The 26562-nt window shown below is 35.0% G+C and overlaps 1 protein-coding gene across 3 annotated transcripts in view; it reads left to right on the top strand.

Annotated features, from left to right (window-relative positions):
* VPS13C (vacuolar protein sorting 13 homolog C) overlaps nt 1-21631 on the top strand; it is a 100287-nt gene extending 78656 nt beyond the window's left edge. For all 3 annotated transcript variants that reach the window (XM_072871150.1, XM_072871152.1, XM_072871153.1), the window contains 14 exons: nt 301-412; nt 1422-1535; nt 3064-3200; nt 3449-3530; nt 3961-4074; nt 4327-4402; nt 5058-5221; nt 6453-6498; nt 7536-7659; nt 8376-8490; nt 15534-15625; nt 16942-17065; nt 17326-17409; nt 19880-21631. In XM_072871150.1, coding sequence (XP_072727251.1) covers nt 301-412; nt 1422-1535; nt 3064-3200; nt 3449-3530; nt 3961-4074; nt 4327-4402; nt 5058-5221; nt 6453-6498; nt 7536-7659; nt 8376-8490; nt 15534-15625; nt 16942-17065; nt 17326-17409; nt 19880-19981 — 1486 coding nt within the window. In that variant the 3' untranslated portion in view covers nt 19982-21631. The remainder of the gene's footprint in view (nt 1-300; nt 413-1421; nt 1536-3063; nt 3201-3448; nt 3531-3960; nt 4075-4326; nt 4403-5057; nt 5222-6452; nt 6499-7535; nt 7660-8375; nt 8491-15533; nt 15626-16941; nt 17066-17325; nt 17410-19879) is intronic.
* The last annotated feature ends 4931 nt before the right edge of the window (nt 21632-26562 follow it).

The raw sequence follows: 26562 nt of genomic DNA, 5'->3' as shown, positions 1-26562 counted from the left end.
TAGGTGATGTTATCCATGGAGCACATGGAACCATAATGTATGAATATAAGAAGTATTTGGTGATGGTTAATATTTTTAGGTAAATTTTGGAAGTATTAAGATATGAATAATCTACAGTAAAGTAATGTGTAGCTTTGTGAGGCTGGTTAGCCCTTCTAACTATGAATAGACAATTGATATTGTAGGTTGTAAGTCTTAATATGCCACATTGCATAATAAAACTTCAGTTACGTAGGGTGAGCATGTGATATTTAAGTCAAACTTCTACAAGTATACACTGTTTGTTTTTTCCCATTTTAGATACTTCATGGTTCTTATCCAGGAAATGGCACTGAAAATTGATCAAGGATTTTTAGGAGCACTTAGTGAACTTTTCACTCCATCTACAGACCCAGAAGCTGAAAGACAAAGGGTAACATATGAGAGAAACTGATTTTTGCCAGAACAGGGCCTTTATGGTAACAGTGTTGTGATTTTTCTAAATATTTCAGTTTAAATGAGTGAATATTGCATGTGACAACAGTGAATAAAGGGACATGGTAAGATAATTTTTAGTGAAGCATTGGGATTTCTGTTAAACGTTGGTTGTGAGCATTACTAATTGACAAGTTTGAGTAACTGATAACTTGGGTATGTGTAACTTTTCTGCTCTCTTAATGTTTCATTAATTGCTGACACAGTTGTGTCAACTACGGCTACAAAGTGTTAAGGGTGGTAGATGAAATAAGGTTAGCGTTTATAGAGTAGGCTTCTAATTGTTAGTCTATAGTATCTTTTTTAGAGAGCAGAAGGAACAGATTTTCATTGCTCTAAGTCTTAAATAGGTGGATAGTATTCAGAAAGGTCACATTTGGTTCTAGTGTGAGTAGGAGAGTCATTCTTACAAGTTTCTTTTTCTTATAAATGATATCTTCAGATGTACTGTATAAAAATTCCAATTTTGTGAGGAAATACAAAAACATGCAGAACCTCAGGAAGTTAGTTATTTTACTAATATTTCTAAATTAATTTAGAATTGATACCTTAAGTGATTGAGGAATTTAAGGGAATATCAAGGGATATAGCATAAATTGGAAAAGTCACCCAGAAATTGTTGTGATGGTTTTTTGTGTGGTGGTTTTTTTGTTTGTTTGTTTGTGGTTGCTTTTTCTTGTGGTGGTGGTGGTGTTTTGGTTTTGTTTTTGTTTTAAAATCCTGGATTAAAGGAAAGTATTAGTACAGTTATATAAAACTAGTTAGTTAACTGTTTTATTACATTTGGCTATGATTATTATTTTTGCTGTTTATATTAATGTATGTATATTTTTACATACATTTATATATAATGTTATTGTATTGCATATATATATAATTATGCTGCTTTATAGGTTGATGAGATAAACTTCTGTTCTATTTTTTCTTCTTTTTTTTAATAAAACCAGTGTAAATTAATTCAGCAAGATGTAGATGCACTTAACACTGAGCTAATGGAGTCTTCCCTAACAGACCTGTCAATGCTCAGCTTCTTTGAGCATTTCCATATTTCTCCAATTAAGGTATGTAATAGAGATAGTTTTGGTTAATAAAACACTTTATATCAATGATCTCTTAATTCCTTATAGTAAATACATCCTCAGATCAACCTTTGGGGTAATTAAGGTCTTCATGCTGTCTTCCTAATGGGGATTTTTTAATGTTCTCTAGAACTTAATACTTTGTTGGAAAACTTTCTTAGTTGCCCATGAGTACAAACAGACTCAACCATTGCTAAGTGGGAAGAGTCAATGGGTATAATAATGAGGAAAGCTAGATAAAATGCTGGCCTGAAGGTATCCGAGTAATGTATGATAAGTTGTAGTAAAATACACTTTCATGGGCTTGTCTTCATGTCTCTCTTGAATCAGTTAGATTTTTCGGAGCAAGGGAAGAAAGATCATCAGTAATTATACATTATTCTGAATCTACAGAATGCTCCCCTAAGGCTGTCAGATTGAATAAGAACTTAGAGGAAAAAAAAATTACTTTATTTTTCTTTTGACTGAATGTATAAAAGACAGACATAAACCCCAATACAGATGATTAAATTCTGGCACTTTTTTCAACTTTTACTTACTTCACTAGATATCTGTTAGGGTACACTTAGATTCTTGGATTTTTTTTCTAATATGATTGTGCTTATAAACTTGTAAGAATGTTGAGCCAGGGAAAACACTAAAGGAACAAGACACTATTGTAATATTTTAACATTATCCTCTAGCTAGTCTGGTTAAAGTTGTTGGAGAAACAGTTATAATCTTAAGTCTCTTTTGCATCTTTATCTAAAATGTCTAGATATGCTGCCTGTTAAGTACAGGAAGGGGCTGCTTTTTCTTTCCTGTTTTTTCCCCTTACTCCAATATTCTAAACCACTGGATAGTGGGAAGACCGTGAAAATGGCTGTGTGGCCTTTTGAAAAAAAAAAAACCAAAAATGGGAATCTTGAAAAAGTCAAATCATACAGGTTAACTGCTATGCCCTCTTTTAAGGGGGTAGAAGGGAGCAATATTGATTATGGTGATAAACAAGGGAAAAGGAAAATAAGTTTCTGTTGCCCTCTCCACCCTTAAGAGAAGTGTGTGGATTTCCTTTAAAAAAGGAGTCTTATTGATCGTAAACAATCCTATCTTACAGTGTTAAAGATGGTTCTCTGAAGTTCATGCATTTCCCCGAAAGAGTGGCTAGTTGCAAAAATACACACGAGCTAGTTAGGTAAATCAGAATTTAAAATTTAACTTGTACTGGGAATTAAGCTCCACCTATTTAACAAGTTATTTCTCTCATTGTTTGCACAGAAGTTTACAGATGTAAACATAACAAAAGCTAAACTTCTAGGGAAATTTGACACTTCTCTGTATGGAAATATAAAAAAATACATGTGTTATCAAAGTAATACCATTGTGAGTTCAAGCATGTTTGTTGAAATTGTACATTTCCTCAAAGTGAGTAAAAATGCACTTAGGACTGTTTCACCATGGGTTTGTTTACATGTGCACCACACAAGCTCTCTGATGTGTGTCGTCTGTTTTACTAATTCTTTCCTGACAGTTGCATTTGAGCCTGTCTCTGGCTTCTGGTGGAGAAGCATCAGATAAGGGGGAAGAAATGATAGCCATCCATTCTCTGAATTTGCTGTTGAAAAGTATTGGAGCTACTCTAACAGACGTAGATGATCTTATTTTCAAGTAAGCTAATAAAGATTTTTCTTAATATTTTGAATAAAGCTACTATACATTTAATAGTTGGGTCCATGGTAAACTTTGACTAGTATAAGTGAATACAGTCTTTGGGGAAAGGGGGGAATGGAGGGAAAAGATGGGGTTTGGGCTCCTTTTTAAGAGAATAGGGCTTCAGGATTATCTGAAGGAAAAGAGAGAACTCCTTAGAAGTAGGAAGAGTATCTGTAACTAACGTATGATTACTTGTCTTTCAGACTTGCTTTCTTTGAAATTAAGTATCAGTTCTGCAAGAGAGACCAACTGATGAAGAGAGTTGTTAGACATTATAGTGAACAAGTAAGTTTACTTAGTCAAGCCTTTGTGTAAAATTTTGAGTAAGTATCTTGCAGAATGCAGAAAATAGGAAAGGAAAGGTGAATACCTCTGATAGCTACTAATTTTTTATTTTATGGTAGTGAAGTAGGAGTCTGGCACATCACAAAAATGTAAATACGAAAGTGTCCTGAAAAGGTGTTTAAGAATTTTAAGTGATTGCTGCTGTTCTTTTTGTTTATATTTTTCTTCACCGAAATATTCTAATAGTTATCTATACACATATTGCATCTTTTGCCTAAGCCTGTCTTCATTCTAGTAGGAATACTTAGTTGAGTGCTCTAACAGCTTGCTTAGGTAGTAAATTAAAAAATTTACCTACCTTGGGTTCTAATGTGGAACTATGTTTAACAACAGCTAATAACACTGCTCTTGTTTCTCCCCCCCCCTTTAGCTCCTGAAACAGATGTATGTTCTTGTACTTGGGTTAGATGTTCTTGGAAATCCATTTGGCTTAATCAGAGGCTTGTCTGAGGGAGTTGAAGCTTTCTTCTATGAGCCGTTCCAGGTATGACTTCCTGATTCTTGAACTGTGTATGAGTAGTAGGCTGATTGAATATACTGGTAGGGTTGTAGTTTTGTTGTCACTGTACTCTACACCGTGAACAGTTAAGAAAATAGTAAATTTTTGTGTTAACTTTAAAGAAATAACATATTCAAATGGCCTTACCTTCATCAGTGTAAAGGAATTGCTAGTTTTTCTTGCAACAGATGCATAACTGTATAGTTTTCTGCTATTCATAATAAGCTTCATTTTTAGGGTGCTGTTCAGGGACCTGAAGAATTTGCTGAAGGCTTTGTAATTGGTGTTAAAAGTCTTCTTGGACACACAGTGGGTATGTATCATATTGTTACTATTTTGATAAATTAGGTTAACTGATGAATTTGCATTTAGATTTTTTTCTTCTTATTTTGAAGGGAAGGTTATATTTTTAAAATATCTACACGGTATTTTTTTGACCAGTATTTAAGTTTGTCAAATACTATTGCCAGTATTCGTGATGCAGATCATTCATACCTAACTGACATGAGGCCATCTAAATGTCTGTTTTGTAGACTGAGCAAGCAAACTGAGAAACATTGGATGTATAACTGAACTTGTAACACGCTGTGGATAAATAAGGAAAATAGTTCTAATGGTCCTAAAATGTCTGGAGAAGCCTGAGAAGTGTTCTTAGGACCAGCTACTGTTACAGTTAGCTTAGATTTTTATTTAAATGTGTTACAGTAATTAGAGAAAATATGATTCCATCCAATATGCTATATAGCATGTGCTGAAGTGATTTAAGAGTTGCCTTTTGCTGTATTTATGGATTTCAGGCCAGATTCTGAAGTCTTCTCATGCACAACAGGTGGTAGCCACTCTGTGAATTTGTAATATCTAAACTGAATATGAAGGGAAATTGCTATGAACTTTGTGGCTTCTTGTGTGTTGTCTGCTGTTAAATTTTGAAAGAACAGTAACTTTTGCTTTCTGCCCTGTTCCATCAGGTGGTGCAGCAGGGGTGGTGTCTAGGATCACTGGTTCTGTTGGAAAAGGCTTGGCTGCTATTACTATGGATAAAGAATTTCAGCAGAAACGGAGAGAGGAAATGGGTCGGCAGCCAAAAGACTTTGGTGACAGCCTGGCCAAAGGAGGAAAAGGCTTGTTACGGGTACGAATTTGAAGTTGAGGGTATGATGTGCCAACTCTTAATCCACGCTTGAAAATTATGTGCGAGCAAGTTTGATAATGTCTTCTTTATCAGTTCATGAACTAAACAGGAGAGACAAACAGGCAGTCGGTTTATAGGAGACTCAGTATAGTGTATCAGCTTTAGTGTTTGTGGTTGTATTTTTGGCCAGCCTGAGGAATTGAAGGTAGGGTCTCAGAAGGGAAAAGTGTAGGAAGTAACACCAATTTCTCTTGTGAGTTATATAAATAAACAGTTACTCATGTTCAACAGTTGTATTACCTAATTAAAGTAACTGGGCCCTTATTTTACCTTGCAGTCAATTCTGTCATTAAAGTCAGTTGGCTGTGAATTGTGAGCTCTGGGCATGTGCTGCATAGTAGAAATGGCTTTCTGTGTGCTGAGGTCTTATAAAAACTGCTAGGTTTCTTGACTTAAAAGAATGTGAACATAAAGCAAGTAAAATGTGTATAAAAGTAAGTACTACATTAGGCTGGAGAGATTTTTCTGAAATAGAAGCTGTGCAACCCCTGTATTTTTTTACAATCTAAAATCGGGAACCTGTTCTGTTTGCTGAAAGATCATGTCTATTTCTAGTTAAAGTGTTAAGTATGAGACAAACCTCATGTAAACAATTACTGAGAGTTCGTATTGCCTGAATGCAGATTAAGTCTTCTAATAAATTCTATCACTTTCCATTCAAAATAAAAACAGTCAACTTATTTCTAAATAATTATAAGTAATAAACATTGTGGAGTTGTTTCTGATACGCTTTGCTGGAAATTTGGAAGTTACGTCAGTGGATTTTTACTATTCTGCCTTAGTGTCATTAAACTTACTTGACCTTTAAAGTCTTCCAGAGACTTATTTGATGTTAATTGACCTTGAATATCTCGTATCACTCATGACTGGGAATTGTGGTAGCTTCCTGTTAGTAGTGAAAGTGAAACAGTGACTTTCTTAATTATTACAAGACTGATTACTGTACAAAAGATTTGTTAGTCTTTCTTGCCAGCATAAATGTTTCTTCAGGCATTTTAGGCAAAAAAAACCCAAACTCAAACCCTAAAAAATCAAAACCCCAGCCAAACAATGTTTCCGATATTGAGCTTCATTATAAAGTTTTAAAATGAAGGATGAGAGAACTGGTTGCCCAGTTGGACCATAGCATTCCTGTTTCTAAGTAGGAACTTAATTATCTTCTTCATTTTAGGGTGTTGTCGGAGGTGTGACGGGCATAATCACTAAACCTGTAGAAGGTAAGCACTAAGGTTGCACTGCTTAAATGGTTTCCCAATACTTTACAATTTATTTTGTAATTTTAAGAAATACCAATCTAAGTGTGGTGATGCTAAGACGTAGCAAGCTAAGACGTATATTTCTAATTCAAATGTGACCTTATACGATGATTTACTCAAATATGTTTATAGCTGTTACTGGCTTACTGCCTTTTCAGCCTTTATATGAATTAAGGAATGGTGGTCTTTGTGATGTATTTTGTTAGGCCTGCTGTAGTACCCAGTTTATTGTTTAAAGCCAGAATAAAGATAGTAAAAATAATAAATTAAAAAGCACCAATTGAAAAAGGTTTTTGGGACTCCAAAGGCTGGAGAAATCTTAATAAGCAAATTTGGTTTTATGCCCGAGATCAGTATTTGTTTTTGTGAAGACTGTCGCTTTATCAGTATGATAGATGATGAAAAAATGCAAGATAAAATGCTTCTTATTAAAATTCATGTCAAAGTGATTTAAATGTTGGAAGTTAAATGTTATTTTGTTGTATTTTATAGATTATTGGCAGATACTTTGAGGTGTAGTCCTTCTTTCATTGGTGGATGAACACACATGCTTTCTAAACACTGTCTTGGCTCTGCCATAGTTATGTATATCACCAGGAACATGACATTTTGAGATAGAAATAGTTAACTTCCATTATACTTGTGCATCTTAGAGTCTTCAGATTATTTTGTTATTACTTTCAACCTATAAAAACTGATATATTGGCCTACAGTCCAGACTGAAAGTGTGAGAAGGAGAATCTAGTTAACATCTCAGTTATGCTGACTTTGGAGGCTGGTAAGTAAACAGCAACATGCCTGAACAGACAAGGAAGCAATGTGTGACTTTTCTGAGAGAACTTTTTTGGAAGTGGATTGTACGTAATCAATTGCTGTGGGCTGTTTGCAATACAAAACAGTTCTAGTGCAGCCTGGAGCAGTAATGGTTTAATTCTGTGGTTAATGTCTTCAAGTAGGTCATTAAAACTATTTATTTTTCTGTTCCCTTTCTTTTAAAGGGGCTAAAAAAGAAGGTGCAGCTGGATTCTTTAAAGGAATTGGAAAGGGGCTTGTAGGAGTGGTAGCCCGCCCAACAGGTGGCATTGTAGATATGGCAAGCAGTACCTTCCAGGGAATTCAAAGGTAAAATGTCAAGAGGAAGTTTTGAAGTACTCTCCATATGTTGGATACCAGGGGGTAAAGTGGTCCAGTAGTGACACACAATTATTTGTGTTAAATACAATAAGCAGTAGGATATATGGGCTTGAGAGATGTCTAGTAGCCTGTAATGAATGTATTTTATGAAGATCTCTGGAAATTGCTGCTTCAGAATACATCTTGCAGTGTTTTAGTTCAGGTAGATGATAACCAGTCCATTTTCTCCTTTCACTCCCTGATCAGAAAGTAATTAAAAGATCACGTGTAAATTTTACTTTTGAGGTAGGTTTGTGTACTGCTGAATGCAAATATCTAAATGTCATTTAAACTTACTGTAAAAAATAGACCATTGAAATTTTTGGAGAAGAACTTGCCAGTTTGAAATGAGGTTAGCAGTGCACATCAGGGGGTTCTTGTGTTTTAAGAGGACCTTTAGAAAGTGTGTTATTAAACATGAGAACCCTTGGTATATTATCCATGGTTGGGAGTAAACTTCTCCAAGTTATTCTGTAGCTGTCTAATTGGCTAATGTTACTTTGGATTTACTACTAACAGTGTGTCTTTGCTATTTACACCTGTAGGGTACACAGGAAATGTAAGTGGGATATGTGGCAAGTGAATGGGTGACTTTTTAAGGATATATTGGTGAAACTCACAATTGTAGTAAGCTTACCAGAATACTGTTCCACTGTCTATGGCAGGGTGGCAGAATCAACTGAAGAAGTATCTAATCTCCGTCCTCCACGTTTCATTCATGAAGATGGCATCATCCGGCCATACGATAGGGTGGAAGCTGAGGGTTATGATTTATTTGAGGTATGACTTGCATTGTAAATACAGTTAAAATTCTCTAACCTATAGGGTTTCATAAAGGATTATGTTACAAAAAAAGCTGCCAGGGATCTCTGGCAACGTTATCTCTAGTAAAAATTTGCCCCACCCTATTTCATAAGGCAAGCCTATATAGTAGAGTGCTTGTAGTAAGTGCTTGTAGTAAGCTGAATGTGACAAGAAAACGGCAACATTGCTGTTAAATGATCTTCTGCACGTTATGTTCTGTAATTGCTTATCTCATGCTCTGGAAGGAGGTAGTAGGATTAAGATTTGAATATGTGGAAACAAGAAAAACTTGTTGATACTCAGTTCTAAAGTTTTGCTTAATAACAAAGCTGAGGCTGGTTTACAAACTAACTTACTTTTATATTGGATGAATAGAGCTTGAATTGCTTGGCATATAATACAACTACTGAAATTCCTTTTTTTCTTTTCTTTTCTTTTTTGGTGGTATCAGCAGTTGATACCACTGCATGGTAATTGCATGAAATCTCAAAATATTACCTTTTGGTATTTCCTTATGTTGTTCTTAATAGCAATAAATATGTCATAGCTACAGGCGTTGTGTGGACATTTAGCCTGCTTCTACATCTGGAAGTGGCTAACATATGGAGGATGAATAACAGTTGTTTTCAAGTCCTAGATAACTGGAATCCAGTTACTTTGTATTTCAGCCTTCACATTCTTAAAACTTACCTTAAAATGCTTATTTTGTTGCTAAAAAGGTAGAGTAAAATAACTGTCTACATTAACGTTTTAAGACCAAAACTTGCATATTTGCTACTTCCTTCTACATGTTATTTTAATCCTTATTTCCTATTCTATTTCTAATGTTTCTCTTCTTTCTCTTTCTCTCCTGGCATACGCAGCAAGAACTGGAATGATGGAGTAAACGTTTTCCGTATTTCTTCTCTATTTCTGTCACGGTCTTTTATCTGCCTTTAATATTTACATTAAGGGCAGGATTGCATTGAACATGTCCTCTCCCCTTCATTCATATCTTTTCTGTGTAGCAGTTGAATAAAACAGTATTTCATGTTGTCCAGGCTAAGAAAACAAACAAACAAACTTGAATAACCATTTTCAGTAAGATTAGATGAGTGAGTAAGATGAGAGAGACAGCGAGGGTTTATTTCATGTATATTTATTTTTCTAAGGATGCTTAGCTCCTTGTGAATGGCAACAACAGAAAGCACATGGAAAAAATCATGGTAGGGTAGATGCTGAGTTCATTCATTTATTAGCATTCTCTTAGAGCTAGGGTTGTGGATGAAGGGAAAAAGCAATATTTTGATACTTGTGCAAAATTTAAAATAGTGATATTGAATGGAATTTTCTTCTGTGCAAATGCTTATAATTTCATGCTACAGAAATACTGTTTCCATATAAATGCTAAGAAAACTTGTATTTGTGGTTTCTGTAATATGCCGTAGGCCTGTCATTTATATATCTGATGAACCACTATCACTTCAAGTTACTACTACTACTACTACTTCTTTATGAAATTTTATCAATTAAAAAATGTAGCCAGCTCAGTTGACTCTGGTTTCATTCACAGAATCTTCTGGGGCTTTGCTGTTCAACATACTTAAATGTTAACTTTCAGCTGTTAACAAGAATTTACATATATATAAGAAAAAATATATTTCAAAATTAAGTGATGCCATAAATTTAATTTCTAATACAACATCTCATAAATTAACAAGCTAAGCTTAACAAGCTGTTCTTAGAGCAAATTGCCTATCATACATGAAAAAAAGTTGAGCAGAGACATCTCTCTGCTGCTAATGCCTTTTTAGAATTTAGTGGTCAACAGTCAGCTTATTTGATTTTAAATTGTTTAAAAAAAAAAACATTTAGTGAATTTTTATTTTAGCTAATTAAGTGAAATTAAGTCATTGTGATATACTAAGCAAACCAAATTTCTTCATGTAGTGAGACTTATTTTTATTTTTTTGCACTGTATTTTTTCCATCTATCAAAAAGGAAAAGGTAGCACAATTAACACTGAAAACTGGATATTATGCAGTTCCTGCACATCTAATATTTGTATTTTTCTTAGATCTAAATGGTGTGGATTGGAATTGTATACTAACCAAGAATGAATCCTCTGTAAAGTTCACTAAATACATTGTCTTCCTTTCAGAAGTCAGTTAATTGAATACAGTTGTTTGTTTTTTAACTAACTGATTTTGATTATTACAGTAGAGGTTAGTGTTGGGAAGGTTTTGTTTTGTAATGTTAATTACAAGCAAGAGGGGGACAGCGTCTTTACAGGAAATAGGATATTTAAGAAGGAAGATGAGTCAGAAAGTCAGTTTTATATGCATTTACAAATTTAATTGCAAATAACTCAACTTATAGGTAGTGCTATTTATTTTTTGATCCAGTTTTGACCCAACATTACAAGTAGTTTAACCAGAATCCCTACTCTCTCATCTATTTTAACTAACTCTAATGCATATGTCCCTTTAAAATAAATATATCCTTACAAGGTTGAAACCTTGTAAGGCTACCTTAAGGAATGGATGCCTCAATACTATCTAGTGGTTGGACAAAAAAAATGTTTCACTTATCTCACGTACAAATGAGTATTTATAGACATTGGTAGACATTAGAGCTCAGCATAGGAGGAGCATATATGTAGGTCTTAAAAGACAAGTTACTTTTTTCCACTAGGAAGTTTTTTTGTGCAGAATGAGAACAGTAGCCAGATGGAATAGATCAGGTCACTTGTGTAAACTTGTTTATGCAGTGCATTTTCCCAGAAGTGCTGGATCTAATGTATATGGGCTGTACAGGGATCTGCTCAGTCAATTCAAAACCTGGAAAGTCAGATCTGATGTCTTGCAGGCCATGTCTCTAGCTCATGCAGTGAGACTTAGTGGTACAGAATGTGTTTTGTTAAACATAAATGCACAGTATGTATAGCTGGAGAAATCAAAGAACAAATAGGGCAACTCTAGGAGAATTGTTTTCCAAGGAATAAGTTGTCATGAGCGTTAATCTTTGTATGAGGAGTGTTTGTAGCTGATGAGATTTGCTACAACAGCTAATGAATGCCTTTGGCTTTGTTAGTCTTTGCCTTTTAATACGCAGGTATTGTTGCCTGCTCTAGTGAGGAGACTGTCTTCTAACCCCAGCACTTAGGGTCTGACAGGATGCAATTCATACATTATTCAGTGTCTATGGCATTACTTCATTTCATTTCCCTGTTAAAACATGGAGCTTTATAAAGAATGCAGAACACTTAATGAATAATTGAGACGTGGTGGTGAGACAGTGTGTGGCAGAGAGAATACTATGCTAAGTTTCCAGAAACTGCAGATTCTATTTCTGGTTGAGTCCTGTTCTGCTGCATAAATTTGCACTGGTTCTTTCCTTTCCATGTAAATAAGAATGAGTTTAACTTCTTTAAAGTGCTCTAGTATTCTCATAAAAATAAAAGCTTTTGATAAAGGTGCTTGACTTTTAAGAGTGTGCAGATCATGGAGTAATTTGCATCAAGTGCAACCCTGTTTTTACGTAATGCCACCACCATTGTGCTGATGTCTATCAGGTGTATTGAGAATAGCTTTGAGAAATTTTGCATCTCTTAGGCATAGAGCTCAGTGGGAACTCTTACTTTAGTAACATATTGCATGTAAAATATAAAAATACTATCACAATTGTTTCTGAAGTTATGAGAAACAGGCTTTCTCTCCCAAGCTTTGAGTTTAAATAGAGGAACATGCTTATGAATAAATCTGTTTAAATATGTGGCACGTGTCACTTCTGCATATCCAACAAAAGGATTCAGAATATGGATTGCAGCCTTCAAATTGCAGTCTTACATGGTGGTGGGTTTTGAATTTCTTTAATTTTTACTTGTTTTTAAAATAGCTATGGTTCAGGTATAAAATGTGAGTTCATATTTTTATTTTAGTCCTATGCTGCCATCTTTCTTCTGATGTTTTGAAGAGACTTTGAGATAAGCAGCCTTTCTGGCATTTTTCTTCCTTTCATGTACATTTTACAGTTTCAGAAATTTTTAGGATGGTCAGAAAGTGATATTTTTTTATAGAAGATGTGGACCCTATATTTTTGGTTGCTGGAAAATGCTGAATTAAAATGCTTTTCAAAACGTCCTATCACTAGGGAACAAATCCAGGAAAACACTATGCTGTTGATTTAAACTTGAATATTAATCTGCTTTTGAGCTTAAAGGATTTTTGGTGTCAGTTGCAATGTATGATGATGCTTTAAGACATCTGTTGAACTTTTAAATATATGAAAATAAAATGCAAAATAAATAAATGTTGAAGCCTCTTTTAGTTGATTCTGAAGTAAGCTGAATTGACAAAAGATCTTTCCATTTTGGTTACTTAAACTATATAGAGTTCTTAGCCTGCGTGGTTGATCATAGACAGATAAATGTGGAGTCAAGTTTAGCTTCTGTTGTCATCTTACCAGTTTTATAGATCCAGCTATGGAAATATAGAAGGAAATATATCTTTACAAGGAATGACTAAAAACATACTGAATTTTTAGTCCTCCCTCCTTAATTTGCTCTCACTAGTTTGTCAGAAACAGCTTGAGAAATTTACTGTTATACAGAGGCTGAATTTCACAGTAGCAACTGTAAAATGAATTGGAGGTCATGTTATTTTGCTATAAAGAACATCAAACCAATTTTGGGGCATCCAGTTGCAGGCACTTGCTAAACATTGATCTGAAGGGCATGCGTTCCGCATCCAGGCAGAGCATGTATGGCCTTCATTCTTCCTAATGTTTCCTCATGTTCCTACACAGGAGCTGCACATTTTCCATTAAAACAGATTGTATGATTAAAAAGGCGGTTGTATTGGCTTAGAGAGTACAAAGCTAACATGCATTGACATTATGCCTATATAACTGTCTTTGTTCATTTTTACTAATTAAACGTTATTTACAAGTGGAATGTGTATTTTGTAAAGACTTTTTGCACTGATTTAACGTTCTTCATGGTAGAGGGTAGAGTAGATGTTTGAGATGCATGTACCGCAGGTTAAATTTCAGCATCTCAGTTGAATTCTCTGTGGTGATAGTTGGAAGCTCTTGATCTTAGCAATAAATGGTAAGTATTTTTATTTGGTGACCTAGGAAGACTGTAGTAATCAGAGTTTCTGTAAAATCCTCTACTGATGACGATCGTAATTTTTAAATATAAAGAGCTCATGGTTGTCGGACAATTTAACTAGGTTAGTGACCCTGTCAGACTTTTGTGACTACTGCGCTGGAGTGCTGTGTTAGAAGCTTCTTGAGTATAAATGGGATCCAGATGCTTTTGCTGGCTAGAGGCTTAGGGCAAAGTCCTGGATATGCACATCCTCTTTCCAACACTTGTTTCCAAGGTTAAGACTATGTAATCCAACTGCTCTACTATTACCAGTATTGCTGGCTTCTAAATGTTGTCTAGTTGCTTATGAATAACTTCGCGGAATTCCAACATCAGCGGCACTTTGATTTGCAGGTTCAGAGATATAAGATGATGGAAGTATAGGAATGTATGTATTGCATATTACAACTATACTTAGCTTTGCAGTCCAAAATAAATGCAGAACTAGCTTTAAACCTGATGTGTATATTCCTTGTTTCAGTTTTTTTCGTGCTAGAGTTTTTGTCTTTAAATGAAACAATGTACAGCTTCCCCAAAGAGAAGGGCAAACATGCCTGCAGGTAGTTGGTTTTAGATCAGATGTGTGTGATGTGACACTGTTAATATGGTAGGTTTGCTAAGCAGAGAATTCATGATCTCTGCATTTAATACAACCTGTGTACAGATAAGGTTTTTAGTAACAATTACATATTTCCCATGTACATGACAACTACAGTCAGAACATGAATTCTAGCAATCTTACAGCTACTAAATATATACAGGATTATAACAGAAAACATGTATTTAATTCTAGCAGACCATTTCTGTCCTGAAAACTAACATTCATTCAAACTAGTAACCCAAGTACATTTACCTGTAACACATACTTAATGTGTTACATTAGTTAATCGAGCAGGCAGCAAAGTAGGGTGGACAGAAACAGATTGCCTGCTTTCTGACAAATCCGTAGCAGGAGAACCAGTAGTTGGCACAGATTTATTCTCATACCCAGTTTCAGGTTGGGTTCCCATTGGTAATACACTATTCATTTCACAGTTTTATCTTTTTCTACATGATGTTTTGATGTGTATCCGTTTCCCACAAATATGTTGATGTGTCACTTTGTGAATCTTGTTGTCTTTAAGCCAGTGTCATTGTGAGCTTGATTTAGGGATGACTGTGAGACTGTCTTCCATGCTGGTCTTTGGAGTTGATGGAGTATTGTAAACCTGATGACATGCTCTAGAAAATATTATACTTCAGTTAAACAGCGTGTATGGAGTAGGAAATCTGAAAAATATGTAATCAAAAAATGAATGAAGAACCGAAAAAAAAAATAGCTAGGAAGCACTTCAGTACTTTATTTAGAAATTTTTTAACTTCTGTATTCATAGTTTGTCACTTGAGTTGTAGTTGTCTAACAGAAATGTCATGAGTAATTTGATCTACACTTTCATATAACTTCTTATTTTGGATGTTGAATAGGTATGTCCGTTCAATGCTTCAGAAGCCTGACCTTGAGGTGCATTGAGTATTTGTAACTTGATAGTTTATTTCTAAGGGTCTCAGTCATGTGCTGCCGCCTTTAAAGGTGCTGTTGCAGGATTTTCACTCTTGAATCAAGTCTGCAGCATGGGGTGTAGCACAATGAACATTACTAAACAATTATTAGCACAGAAAGGAACTTAAAGCTGAAGAAATAGTCTGGTACTGCAGTGTCAATGTTCCACCTTTTGAGTGGAATGGATCAGACCTTTCAGTGACTCAGCTTCAGGAGTGAGAACACTGTGAGAGCCTGCCTTTAAAGAACCAGTTCAAGGAGGTAACTTTTTAAAAGGCTTTTGAATTGAAAACGCCACTTTGAGTTTTCTTTTTACAGCCCAAAAATTGTTTTTTATTTCTGTTTCAGAAATTGCACATCAGAAAACTGGAAAGAGAGAGCTATCGATACCACTGCGCACTTCCAAGAAGCAGAAGAGCAAACCTTATTGTTACCAATAGGTATTAAGTTTTGAAGACTTTCTAAGGGCTTGTCTTGGTTTCAACTTGGGGATTAGACATCTGACTAAGTCTAAACTGATTGCTATTCTCTGCATGTGTACTTTCCTTGTCCATTTTTGTCCTAATTTTTTTAATAATTTATTTTGTTTCCTTTATGGAAAATGTAATATGGTAGTGATGACAATACTAGATACTAATTTAGGAAGACATTTTACTCTGAGGTCAGTGACCATTTCATCTTACTGGAGGGAAATACTCTTTTTTCTCTTTTTTTTTTTTTTCTTATTTTTCAAATTAGCTTGTGATAAGAGTTTGCAGTCAAACCAATGTTGTGATAATGTTTACAATCTTGTTAATTAAATGATACTTTAAATAGAGTCTTAAGTTTTTGTATGACTGAAAATCAATATTAAACTCATCAGACAATTTTTAGAATGCAAGATGTTACTAGTCTTGGTTATGTAGTTTGAGGACTCAAAACTTTCTAAATACATTTAGAGAATGAAAAGGAACCCATAGATTATGATCTCCACATCCCAAATGTCACGAATATCCACCTTGCCTTGAATGTATGAGAGGGGTTCAACCATAATGAGACTCGTGGAGTCACCCCACCATGTTTGTTTTATAACAACTAGCATACCTTAAAATTCATGCTGCAGCTGAACAAGCTTTTTCAAAATACTGACAAAGTCCTTTAATGATAGTTAGGTGATTTATTTGTTTGCAGCTTCAGATAAATGTGCACATCTCTCCTTATCCCGATTCCTCTCCACATGCATAAAAGTTCTAGTTTAACTCCATTCAAAACCTCCACCTGTTTTTGTCTTAGTGTGCTAGCTGACATTGAAACTTTTAAGTAATTAAAGGTCAGCTAGCTAGCAACTGTAAACAGTAGCAACCGATCATCTGTCAGTCTAGTAGTAACTGTGTCATTGTGTAGCTAGTATGTAGCTGTTTGACTACCTTCATCTGGTAGAGGCTGGCTTTTGAGGAACTGGTTTGAATTAACTGATGACCCTATAGTATCCAATTCCAGTAAAATGTTTGGATTTGGAGAGCTGGGTGGGTTTCAGTTAAGTTGGCCTGTGCATACTATGTGATATCATAGATCATCTATGAGGACTTAAGGACAAAGTGATTATTTCAGAATATATGTTAAGGAAATATGGTTCCACTGTGACTGAGTGGATATTTTTAATCCACACAGAAAATGCCTTCTCAAACGAGTTTCCTTTCTTTATTTTGTTTTGTTTTTTCTGGGAAAGTTCTAGTCCCAGGGAGAAATTGTGTATTAACTTTTGTCTTCTGAACAGGAGAGTGATATATGTAAAAGAAGTGGAAATCTTAGGCCATTTAACAACAGAGTGGGATTACTTATTTGAAGACTTTACACGCTGTCCCTCCTATGAAGCAAATGTTTTAAAAATAACTGCTTTGGTAAGAAAAGCATATAAACTTTTTTTATTTAACACTACTTAGAGGTCCAAACATGCTCTTAACTTATTTATGGTTCTAACTGCTAACCGTGGGACTATGAGACAGGATTTACTTAAGATTTCTTGAAAGTATGAGTTGGGTTGGACAGAGGCCACGCTGAAATCTAACCTGAAGTTGACATTCAAGCCATTTAAGTATCAGATTCTGCATTCTTGTTTTGTGAGTCACCTGAAGTACATTTTTGTTCCCCTCTGCAACAGGATCAAAGGATGTTCCAAAGGAAGGACAGTACAGGTCATGAATGTGTGAAGACAGTTCAGCTTCAGGATGAAACTACAGCAAGGGTATAGTCTTTTTTTTTTTTTTTTCTTTCATCTTCTTTCCTTATGGCATTGTTAACCATTGTTGAAACTCAGCATGTAGAAAAGATGGTAACTTTCAGAGACCCGTTATAGAATAGGCTGCTGTGCCTGAGGACCGTTTACGATACTTTCATGTTGAAAAATGAGTTTATCCAGGAGAAAGATGAGACAAGGTAGTCTAATGCATTCAAGAGATTGTATGCAATAATAATTTGAGGTTGAAGTTGCGTAGTCTTGTGTTTTGTATATTAAAACTCATTAAAGGAAAATAATTCAAATACCTGAAAGTACTAGGTTAGGTTCATTATAGTCTCTAGCGTTGAACAATCAGAAGTTCTGCTACCTCCTCATTATTTCAAGATCACTGGACTGACCCAGTAAGTATACCTTGTGTGAAAAGGCTTACTTAAATTCCTACTCCCACCCTCTCTGCACCTGGGTTTTCTACCATTTATCTAAATATTTGTTCATATTGATGCTGGAGAGGCTGATTTATTTTGGGAGCTTTTGTTCTGTGGATGGTTGGGTCTCACAGCTAACTCACACAAGCTGAATTAACAATTTGTATAAATTCCAGGGTACTTCAACAATAGAAAAATTTACCTAGGAAACCAGGCATCTTACTGTAGTTTTGTATTGGGTGATGAGAGAGGAGGAGTTCTCCCTGATACCAAAAGTGAAATCAATTAGATCCACAGCATCTTGGAAGCACACTTGAAATTGTTGCTCCAGTAAATGACAAGTTAGCAGCTAGAATCAGAATAGGGGCCAAATTGCTTCTATTAAATTGATCAAGCCTTCTAAAAGCATGGGTTAGACCAGGAAGGAAAAAAAACCACAAACCTGCTATTATTTTGAGGCACTTTTTTTATCTACTGGAAGAGTCTATATTATTTCTTCACTGTCTCTTGTCTAAAGAAAAAGTTCCTTCAACTTTTTCTTACAGCATGTCTTCCAAATCACACTTTTGGTTAACTAATTTAAATCCTTTTAGTTTGTGTCTTAGTGTCTGACATCTTAGTGTCATGGCCAAAGCTGGAACATTGTATACAACATGCAGGCCACACTAGAAGGATACTTCTTTGTGTTTAATTCTCTTTTTTTCTGTTACTGCCTAACTACTTGTTCCTTTGCTAGTGTTTGTGCTGGTATGTATACATTGAAAATAATTTTTTCTGTCCTGAAGTGCAATACTACCCATTTACCCATGGATTTCTGTTTCTTGAGTTTATCAGTATTACTCTTCATTTTGCATCTCCTGTCTTTGCATAGGTCCCACTTGTAAAACCATACCAATTTGACAGGAAGACATAAAAAAGAGTATGCTTCACAAATAATTGTCACTTCTGTGAAGATTTCTGAGGTGCCCTTTGTATGTGCATGAAACAAATATCTTTAAGATCAGGTTAAGGTTATCTGTAGTGCTTCCTTGTTCTTTCTGTCTCCCCTAAAAAACAAACAAGGGGTTTAGGTTTGCCCTTCTTTAGTCCTCTGAATCTTTCCCCAGCCTCCATGAGTTATCAGAAATTCATAAATGTTTGAAATACTTCAAGTACACCTGATGCATGTTATTTGTTCATCTAGCTTAACTTATTCTTTATTTTAATATTCATTGTTGTATAGATAAGTTTTACTTTTATTGAAATCATTTCAATAAAAGCATTTACAAGCATTTCAAACACTTCAGCTTTCACAAAATGCTGAGATTACTCAGATAAAATCAGACTGACCATCCAAGCTACTCCAGTACATTTTGGTTTTTGTTGTTTTGTTTTGTTTTGTTTTGTTTTCCCCCCCCAGGCATTTACACATATCACATTGACATTAATTTTCTCAGACTAGAGATATATCGCTATGTTAATATTATGTATACACATTTTATGCATAATGTACAATAAGTTTAATGTTAGACAGTTGAGACGTGGGGGTTTTTTTAACTGTTAGATTGTTTGGAGTCAGGAATTAAATAAAAATGACTGGTTTAGTTGCAGTGATTTGTTCAGTTAAGTCATTTATAATTTTAGAATTATTGTTAGGTTCTATTTTAATTTATCCTTCTGTGGATCTCAACTAACTATCCAGTTTGAGAGTGCTTCTCATTGTAAATATTTTCAAAAGTGCTTGCTGTCATTTATATCTTCTTTTAATTATCATGAATGATTCTCTTATATTTCCAGATAATTATAATCCAAACCTCTTGGTTGTTTGGCCTAAACATAGTTGGCTTCTGAGGCTCTTTACCTCAGACTGAATCTAGTAGTGGTAGGCTCTCAATACTTTTCTATCCATTTTAGAAGAGAAAAAATTGCTTAATTTGATCTGATATCAAATTTTCCTCAAGAGACCTTATTCTTACAGTATTTAAACTTTTACTATTTTTAGTAGCATCTTATGGAAGAAAACTGCAAATTACATGCTTTAATTTTCTTTCTTTCAATATGTTGCTTTACAGAGGATTTGTTGTGCCATTCAGGAAGCCCAGGCAACAAGAAAACAACAAAAGTTGGTGAAGCAAGCGTCGTTGCAGTTGAAGAAACCACAAACGCTGTCTTGATAATAACAGGATTTGTCGGGTTTGACCTTTGGTATGCAATTTTATCCCTAAAATTGATAAGAAACGACATGGAAACTTTGTGCAGAAAGTAAAGATAAAATATCTGAGGTCTTCCTTCAAAATTAACAGCCATAAACACTTTATTTTAAGAAGTTATGCTTCTTTCTAAAACTATGGATTTCATTATTTTAAAATTTAAACATTTAAGTTTAAAAATTACAACGTTTGCTAAAATGTTTTCCCACTCTGAAATTTTCTTTTCTATTCTTTTTCATGTCAGGAGCTTTTGTACACACATTCTAAAATAAAGTGGTTTTCCGATTTGCACTCTAAATTTATGGTTTACAGACAGGTTGTAGTAATTATGGTTCTAGTATTTTGCAAAATAAAGTACTTATGATAATGATTGAAACTAATTAAAAACTCCCTCTATTTTAGGCAGCATTCTCTTTAAATTAAGAAAGAAGTGTACACAATTTAGCTACTATAATTTCATCCCTGTTTGTTTAGTATTAGAAAATACTGCACTGGAGCAACATAAGAATGAATATGTATGAAAGAAATAGGCTGTTGTTGTCTGGAAATGCTTACTTTGGAATGTTGTCACACTGTAAATGAAACTCTGCACTTTAAAAATGGAAAATATTATTCACCTGTCATGTGCATGTGTATGGTTTTGGTTGTGTATCTGTAGCTTAAAGACTTCTCCAGGAGGAACAGCATGTTGGTTTTAGACAGCATTGTATGTCAAAAGCTTAAATCAAAGTAATTAGCTTTCCATATTTCAGTGTATAGTTACTCCACTGGAAGAGTGCCATTTCATTAAACTAAAAGTCACTTCTGATATAATATTTTTGTTGCAGTTTCTCTTCCTGAAGACTGTTAGCATTCAGTTTAAGCAAGATATTTAAGCACATTTAAAGTATATGCCTAATTCTTAATGGTATAATGTATAATCCCACAAACTTCATTGAGACAAGTTCCATTCTTAACACTAGGCACATACATAAGTAACTGTCTGGGTCAAGGACTATATGAGCAAACAGATTTTAGTTCAGTAATCAGTAAACTAAGAGCTCTTGCTCTCAGTCTTTGGATCTCGAATAAGATATAAAGTGTCCTTGCAAATATTTACTCTTGAAAATTTGCTCTTTCCAGCTTACTTCACTTGGAAAGAATGATTTCTGTTTTTTATTTAATTTTGTACTAGATAATAGCTATAGATATGAACTCAATAATAAAAAAAAAAGGCAATATTCTTGCATAGAGCTATTTAGTAAGTGGAGTAATCATGAGAACTAGGCCTGGATTTTTAAACTCTCTTTCTTTATACTTAAGGGCTGACGGATTCTATAAATGTACTCTTAACCTGTACCTATGATCTCACCAAAATTAGAAAGCTTAAGATATTTGAAATTAAGCTGCCAAACACAGACATTTTAGAGAGCATCTGCAGACATGATTTGATTGCTGTTGTATGCACATAGCTATTAATCTGGTTTGCTATGATAAAAAAAATGTGATACAACCTTTAATTCTGTATTATCACCTATCTTCTAGAAAGCTCTGCTCAAATGTTAACTAAATTAGCTATATAGGTTGTATGTATTTCAAACCCGTGTTTAAAAAAAAAAAGACAATAAATTTTTATATGCAATTATTTGTGCTATGATTTTAAATGTCGTTGCTTCTAAAATATGTTATATGCTGTTGGTTTGCCACATGTCACTGGCACTATATGGAAAAAATTTTTGGAGTACTAGCATACTGCAGAAGAGCTTTCTACAGCCAAGCGTTTCCTTCAACTTGGTGTCTGGCATGTAAGGGATAGTTCTATGTGTACTGCCTCTTAATTCATAGTTGAAAATAGATTTCTGTTCAGTCTACTCTCAGTGCTTGTTTAGACAGTGCCATGTGCCTTTTTTGAGGTGGAGAATTGGAGCTTAAAACAGTTCTGGTGACATGTTTCTGACTCCAGTCTTTTGCTTGATTCAATTCTGTGCTTCCTCATTTTTATTTGTAAACTTTCTGGCTTGAATTATAAGCAGTAGGTATTTTATTTTCTCACTTTATATGCGATTAGGTACAGTGAAGTAGCTTCCTATTTAAAATAGTCTGAAGAAGCAGTAGGGTTCTACAGAACAACTTTTTGTTTTGAAATGCATGTCTTTGCAGTTTGGGTTGCTAGCTGAATTTGAACTGGTAGATGGCACTAAAAATTCCAGCTGAAGAAGTAATGAACGACCTTCTTTACCACTTGGATCGAGCACTCAAGAGGACATGAGAGAGATCATTTGCTAAGGAATCCCATTTCTTGCTTAAATGGAGATAGATGTTCGGCACCAATAGGTTTCCAGTGCTTGTCCTGTGCTTTCCTCAGGTGTTCCATTCCATTTTACCATGTGTCCTTCTGTCTTTGCTCTTGTTTTTTATCCAGCCTTTTGCATTGCTGCATTCTCTCCAGCTGCAAACGCTGTTGGCTGTACCTGGGCTTTGCTGTCTGACTTTGGCAACTTTCTTTTCCTGTTCCCTTTCTACCGTTTTCCTTAAGCTGGTGCATCTTCTTGAAGTGCTGGCTGAGGGAGTTAAGGGAAAAGGAGGGTCTCTTGCCTAGTCCCTAAGTATATGTCCAGCATAAGAACAACTGCAGAATTAAATCCTGTTTAGATGATCTATAGGAATGAGGTGTTGTTGGGGTAGAGTGCATTTTCAGAAAATCTTTAGTGATGAATTTCAACCAGATGCTGCAATGCAAAGTGAAAGAGCTTTTTTCAAAGATTTTGGCACGCCTTTTTTTTTTTTTTTTTTAAACTGTTTGGCAACAAATTGATTTCCCATACATTTAGGATGTTATGTTTCTATGAAGCTCTAGAGTTTCAGTATTACTGAGCACACAAGTTGGCCAAACTGCTGAGATCTTCCTAGACCTTTCCTTGTGATGAGCTCCCAGAAGTTTTTGCTGTCTCAAAAGCCAAGTTTTACTGAATATAAGACATGGAATACTAGCTTGTTAATTAGAACTCCAAGCATTTAGGTCAGGCCTGGGTCCTTGCTTCAGTTACTCCATTGCTCACCATAGGTTTCTCTGGCTCTTCAGAAGCTTTTTTTTTTTTTTTTTTTTTTACAAGGCCTGGATGGGTGTTTAGTCCTTCTGTTTTCTCAGTCTCTTGCTTGAGCTGTAGCCTTCTTTCTGAAACTTTCTTGTTCCTTTCTGTCATGCTCTCCCTCCCCCAGCATGCTCAGTTGCTTCCTAGGTAGAGGACAGTATGTCCTTCCTCAACATAGATCTATCTCAACCTAGTAACCGTTTTAAAGGACAGTAGCAGAAAATGATAATAAAATAAAACTGTTTCATGTAAAAACATGTTAATATGCTTTTGCTTATTATTTTAGAACAATGTAACGCTTTAAAAAGAAAAAGAGAAAGACATGAGAATTTTTGGAATAGTTAATAGGTATATGTGGTTCTTCACAGGGTGGTGCTATCAATTCCACTTAACTGTGGGCTTTTTTAGGGAATATTTTATTTTGATAATTTTCATTGAATTTCTACCCAATCTGGAGACTAGTAAGTCTTCACATGCTGAAATGTTGCATTTTGAAAATAAAAACAGCTTCATACTAATTTATTACATGAGCTTGGTCCATTTTACTGTTAACTGTTCAGAAGGATTTTTAGGATGTCTTTCAATAAGAATTTTAATTGGATTTTATTCAGACTCTTTCCTCTTAAAAGGACCCTATATTCATTAAGGTTACTACTGCCAGTCATTCTCTACAGAATTACAATGTCAACCACTTAAAACTACTTAAGTGAACATTTTAAAAGAAGCAAATACCACCCCACCACCCCCCAATGCTCTTAAAAACACTCAGATTGTGGAATCTCCGTCCTTGTAGATGTTAACAACCTAAGTTGACATGGTCCTGCACAACCTACTGTAGCTGACTGTGGTTGGACTGTGCAATCTCAAGAGATATCTTCCAACCCCAGCTGGTCTGTGATTCTTTCACAATAAGAAATCTGAAATACCCTTCTTTCCCCCGAAAAAAGAAAAACCCCAGAGATGTGAGGTTCTCCGGGGTTAATTTAAATTATAGCCATCAAAACAACTTTACGCTTTTCACCATAGTGTTTAACAATTTTCTCAACACTTGCAGGGTCTGGAAGAACATTTGGTTTATTATGGACACTGAATAGGGAGTGTTTTAGTAGTAAGAGATTAAATAGTTTTAGAGGAGATTAATTGTGAAGTTGGAGGAGGTAAATTAAGTAGTTCAGCTTAACAATCAAGGTACCAATATTTTTATTTCATTGCTGGCAGTAAATATGCTTTTGTTGTAGTAGAGTAACATAGTGATTACACTAGGTGTATCCTAATCTTGGTCTTTGGTTGACAACAAGGATTTTGTAAAGGGGGTCTTGGGTCATTCAGAGTATTTAAAAATAAAATAAAAAGGATTTAATTTTAAAAGTGAAAACTGACTGGTGAAAACTTTTGAAACTAGCTAGCATCTGCTTGACAAAATAATTCTTTCAACAGCTTATAAAATTGCATTTATTCAAACCTGAGTGTGAAGGCTGAATATGAAATAGATGCCAGTGGACTGACCACTTGAAGAGAAATCTTAATATAAGAAACAAGTGGAGGGATTTGAGAATCAACATATACAACTTCAGGTTCCTTCAGAAAAATCAAAGCTTTAGTCTCTTTATTAAAGTTTCCTGGACAAAGGTATGCTTTTGAGGGAGAGGGCAGCTATCACTTAAACATACGATGCCACACAGCATATGAAGGGCAGATTGAAGGAAAAAAATTATTAGACATCTAGATGTAAAATAAAATTTGTTCCAAGTATATGAATGTTGTTCAGTTTACTAATGATCCTAATGCAATTCCCTTCCTTGGATTATGGATCTCATTTGCATAATCACTAAGTAACAATGATGCAAATACACAGCTCTCCAGCCTTTAGCATTTATTATCTCTGTGCTGCAATTTACTTCTGTTTTGGAGTTTTCAAGATGTTTGTTAGCAACTAAGATGGTAGCTTAATCTAGTCACTTGACTTGTCTGAGGGAGAAAAGCTTAAGTATGAAAGGAGAAATAACTTTAAAAAGGAAGGAGTTGACCTATCAAAAGGAATGTGTGAATTTAAAACTTGATTCAGTTCACTGTATCCTCGCCCTTCCCAGAGGTCAGCAACTAAACTTCTACTTTGAAATTATTTTATATTCTTTGTTATTTGTTTTAGAGTGAGAATGTTCATTGTCTATCCTGATCTAGTCTTCAGATTGCATTGGGGCGGGGGGGTGAGGGAGGCAGGAGGAACCCCGTAATAATGGCATGGTAGGTTGGGAGTGAAGGAAAGTGAAAAAAGGATGGTGATAAATCTGTAAAATGGCTAACTCTTCAGAGGCAAAAAAGTTTGGTGAAAAGCTAATTTGATATATTGGTATCCTGCTACAAATTCCTTTTACATGAGTAACTGGGAAAATACCTCATCTAGTTATGAAGACAAACTGTGCTACTTGAAAACAATAACTGTGTTGAATTTTAACAAGGAAAAGAAATTTTTGTTTGGATTTCAGTCAGGGAGTCAGAGCCATTCCCAGACACGTTACTGGAGTCAGCAGATGGAACACTGAAAGTCCTCTTTATTGATAATATGACAACACTCAAATTCCAGTGTTCATCTTGTGTGTGTGTCCACATTGTTTCTAGACTCTGTTTATCAAAGGTAAGCACAGTAAGGATGTATAATTCTGAAAAATGCTTGTTGAAAACAAAGACTTGAAAAATAGGGAAGGTGCTTATGCACAGTATAAGGTAGCATACTTCTAGGGGTTTGAAACGTTTCCCCATCAGATATGACCATAAGTTCCTCTCATATATAATCAAAGCTTTATAGGTAAATCACTGAGCTGTGCGGGTCCTAGTCTCTGCTCTGATAAATGTGGCCCTGAATCTGCCCTTGACTTAGTTGATGTATGAGGACTATATTGTGCTTATAAAGCTTCCTCTTGTGTTTATTGTGGCTGTGCTTTCCATTTCCCTGATGGAAAGAAATTTGCTGTTGACTTTTAATGAGCTATGTCATTGGGCTAAGGTTCTCTTAAGGAGTCCAAAAAGACTTCTGCAACTGATCCCATAGGATTGTTGCAGGTTAATTATCAGTAAAAGCACACAGAAAGTATCTTGAAGTCAGTAACTTACAGTTAAGCAACCTAGCTTTAGACCTCATCCTGTCTTGAAAGGTATATAATCAAATAACAAGAGAAAATTACAGTTTAGTATAATGACATTCTGACAAACGTGTTGGGGAGCAATTGTACAATTGTTTTTCAATTAGAATAGTATCAGTAGGCTTGTCATGGGCACAGTCCTGAAGCAACTTTTCTTTTAAATTTAAATGCCAGTTAGCTAACCCTTTTTTTTTCTGTACACTGTTAAGACATTCTTCACACTTTAACAGAGCACACCAACCTTGAGTAATTGATTACTGATGCTGATAAGCATCAAAAGAATAGACATCCTCCAAGTTTTTGTGGAATTTTAAAAATAAAACAGCATATTACT

The sequence above is a fragment of the Ciconia boyciana genome, chromosome 8, assembly GCF_034638445.1.
Source record: "Ciconia boyciana chromosome 8, ASM3463844v1, whole genome shotgun sequence".
NCBI classification, from domain to species: Eukaryota; Metazoa; Chordata; class Aves; order Ciconiiformes; family Ciconiidae; genus Ciconia; species Ciconia boyciana.
The sequence above is the reverse complement of the archived record's forward strand: the minus strand, read 5'-3'. Positions and strand labels throughout refer to the sequence as shown.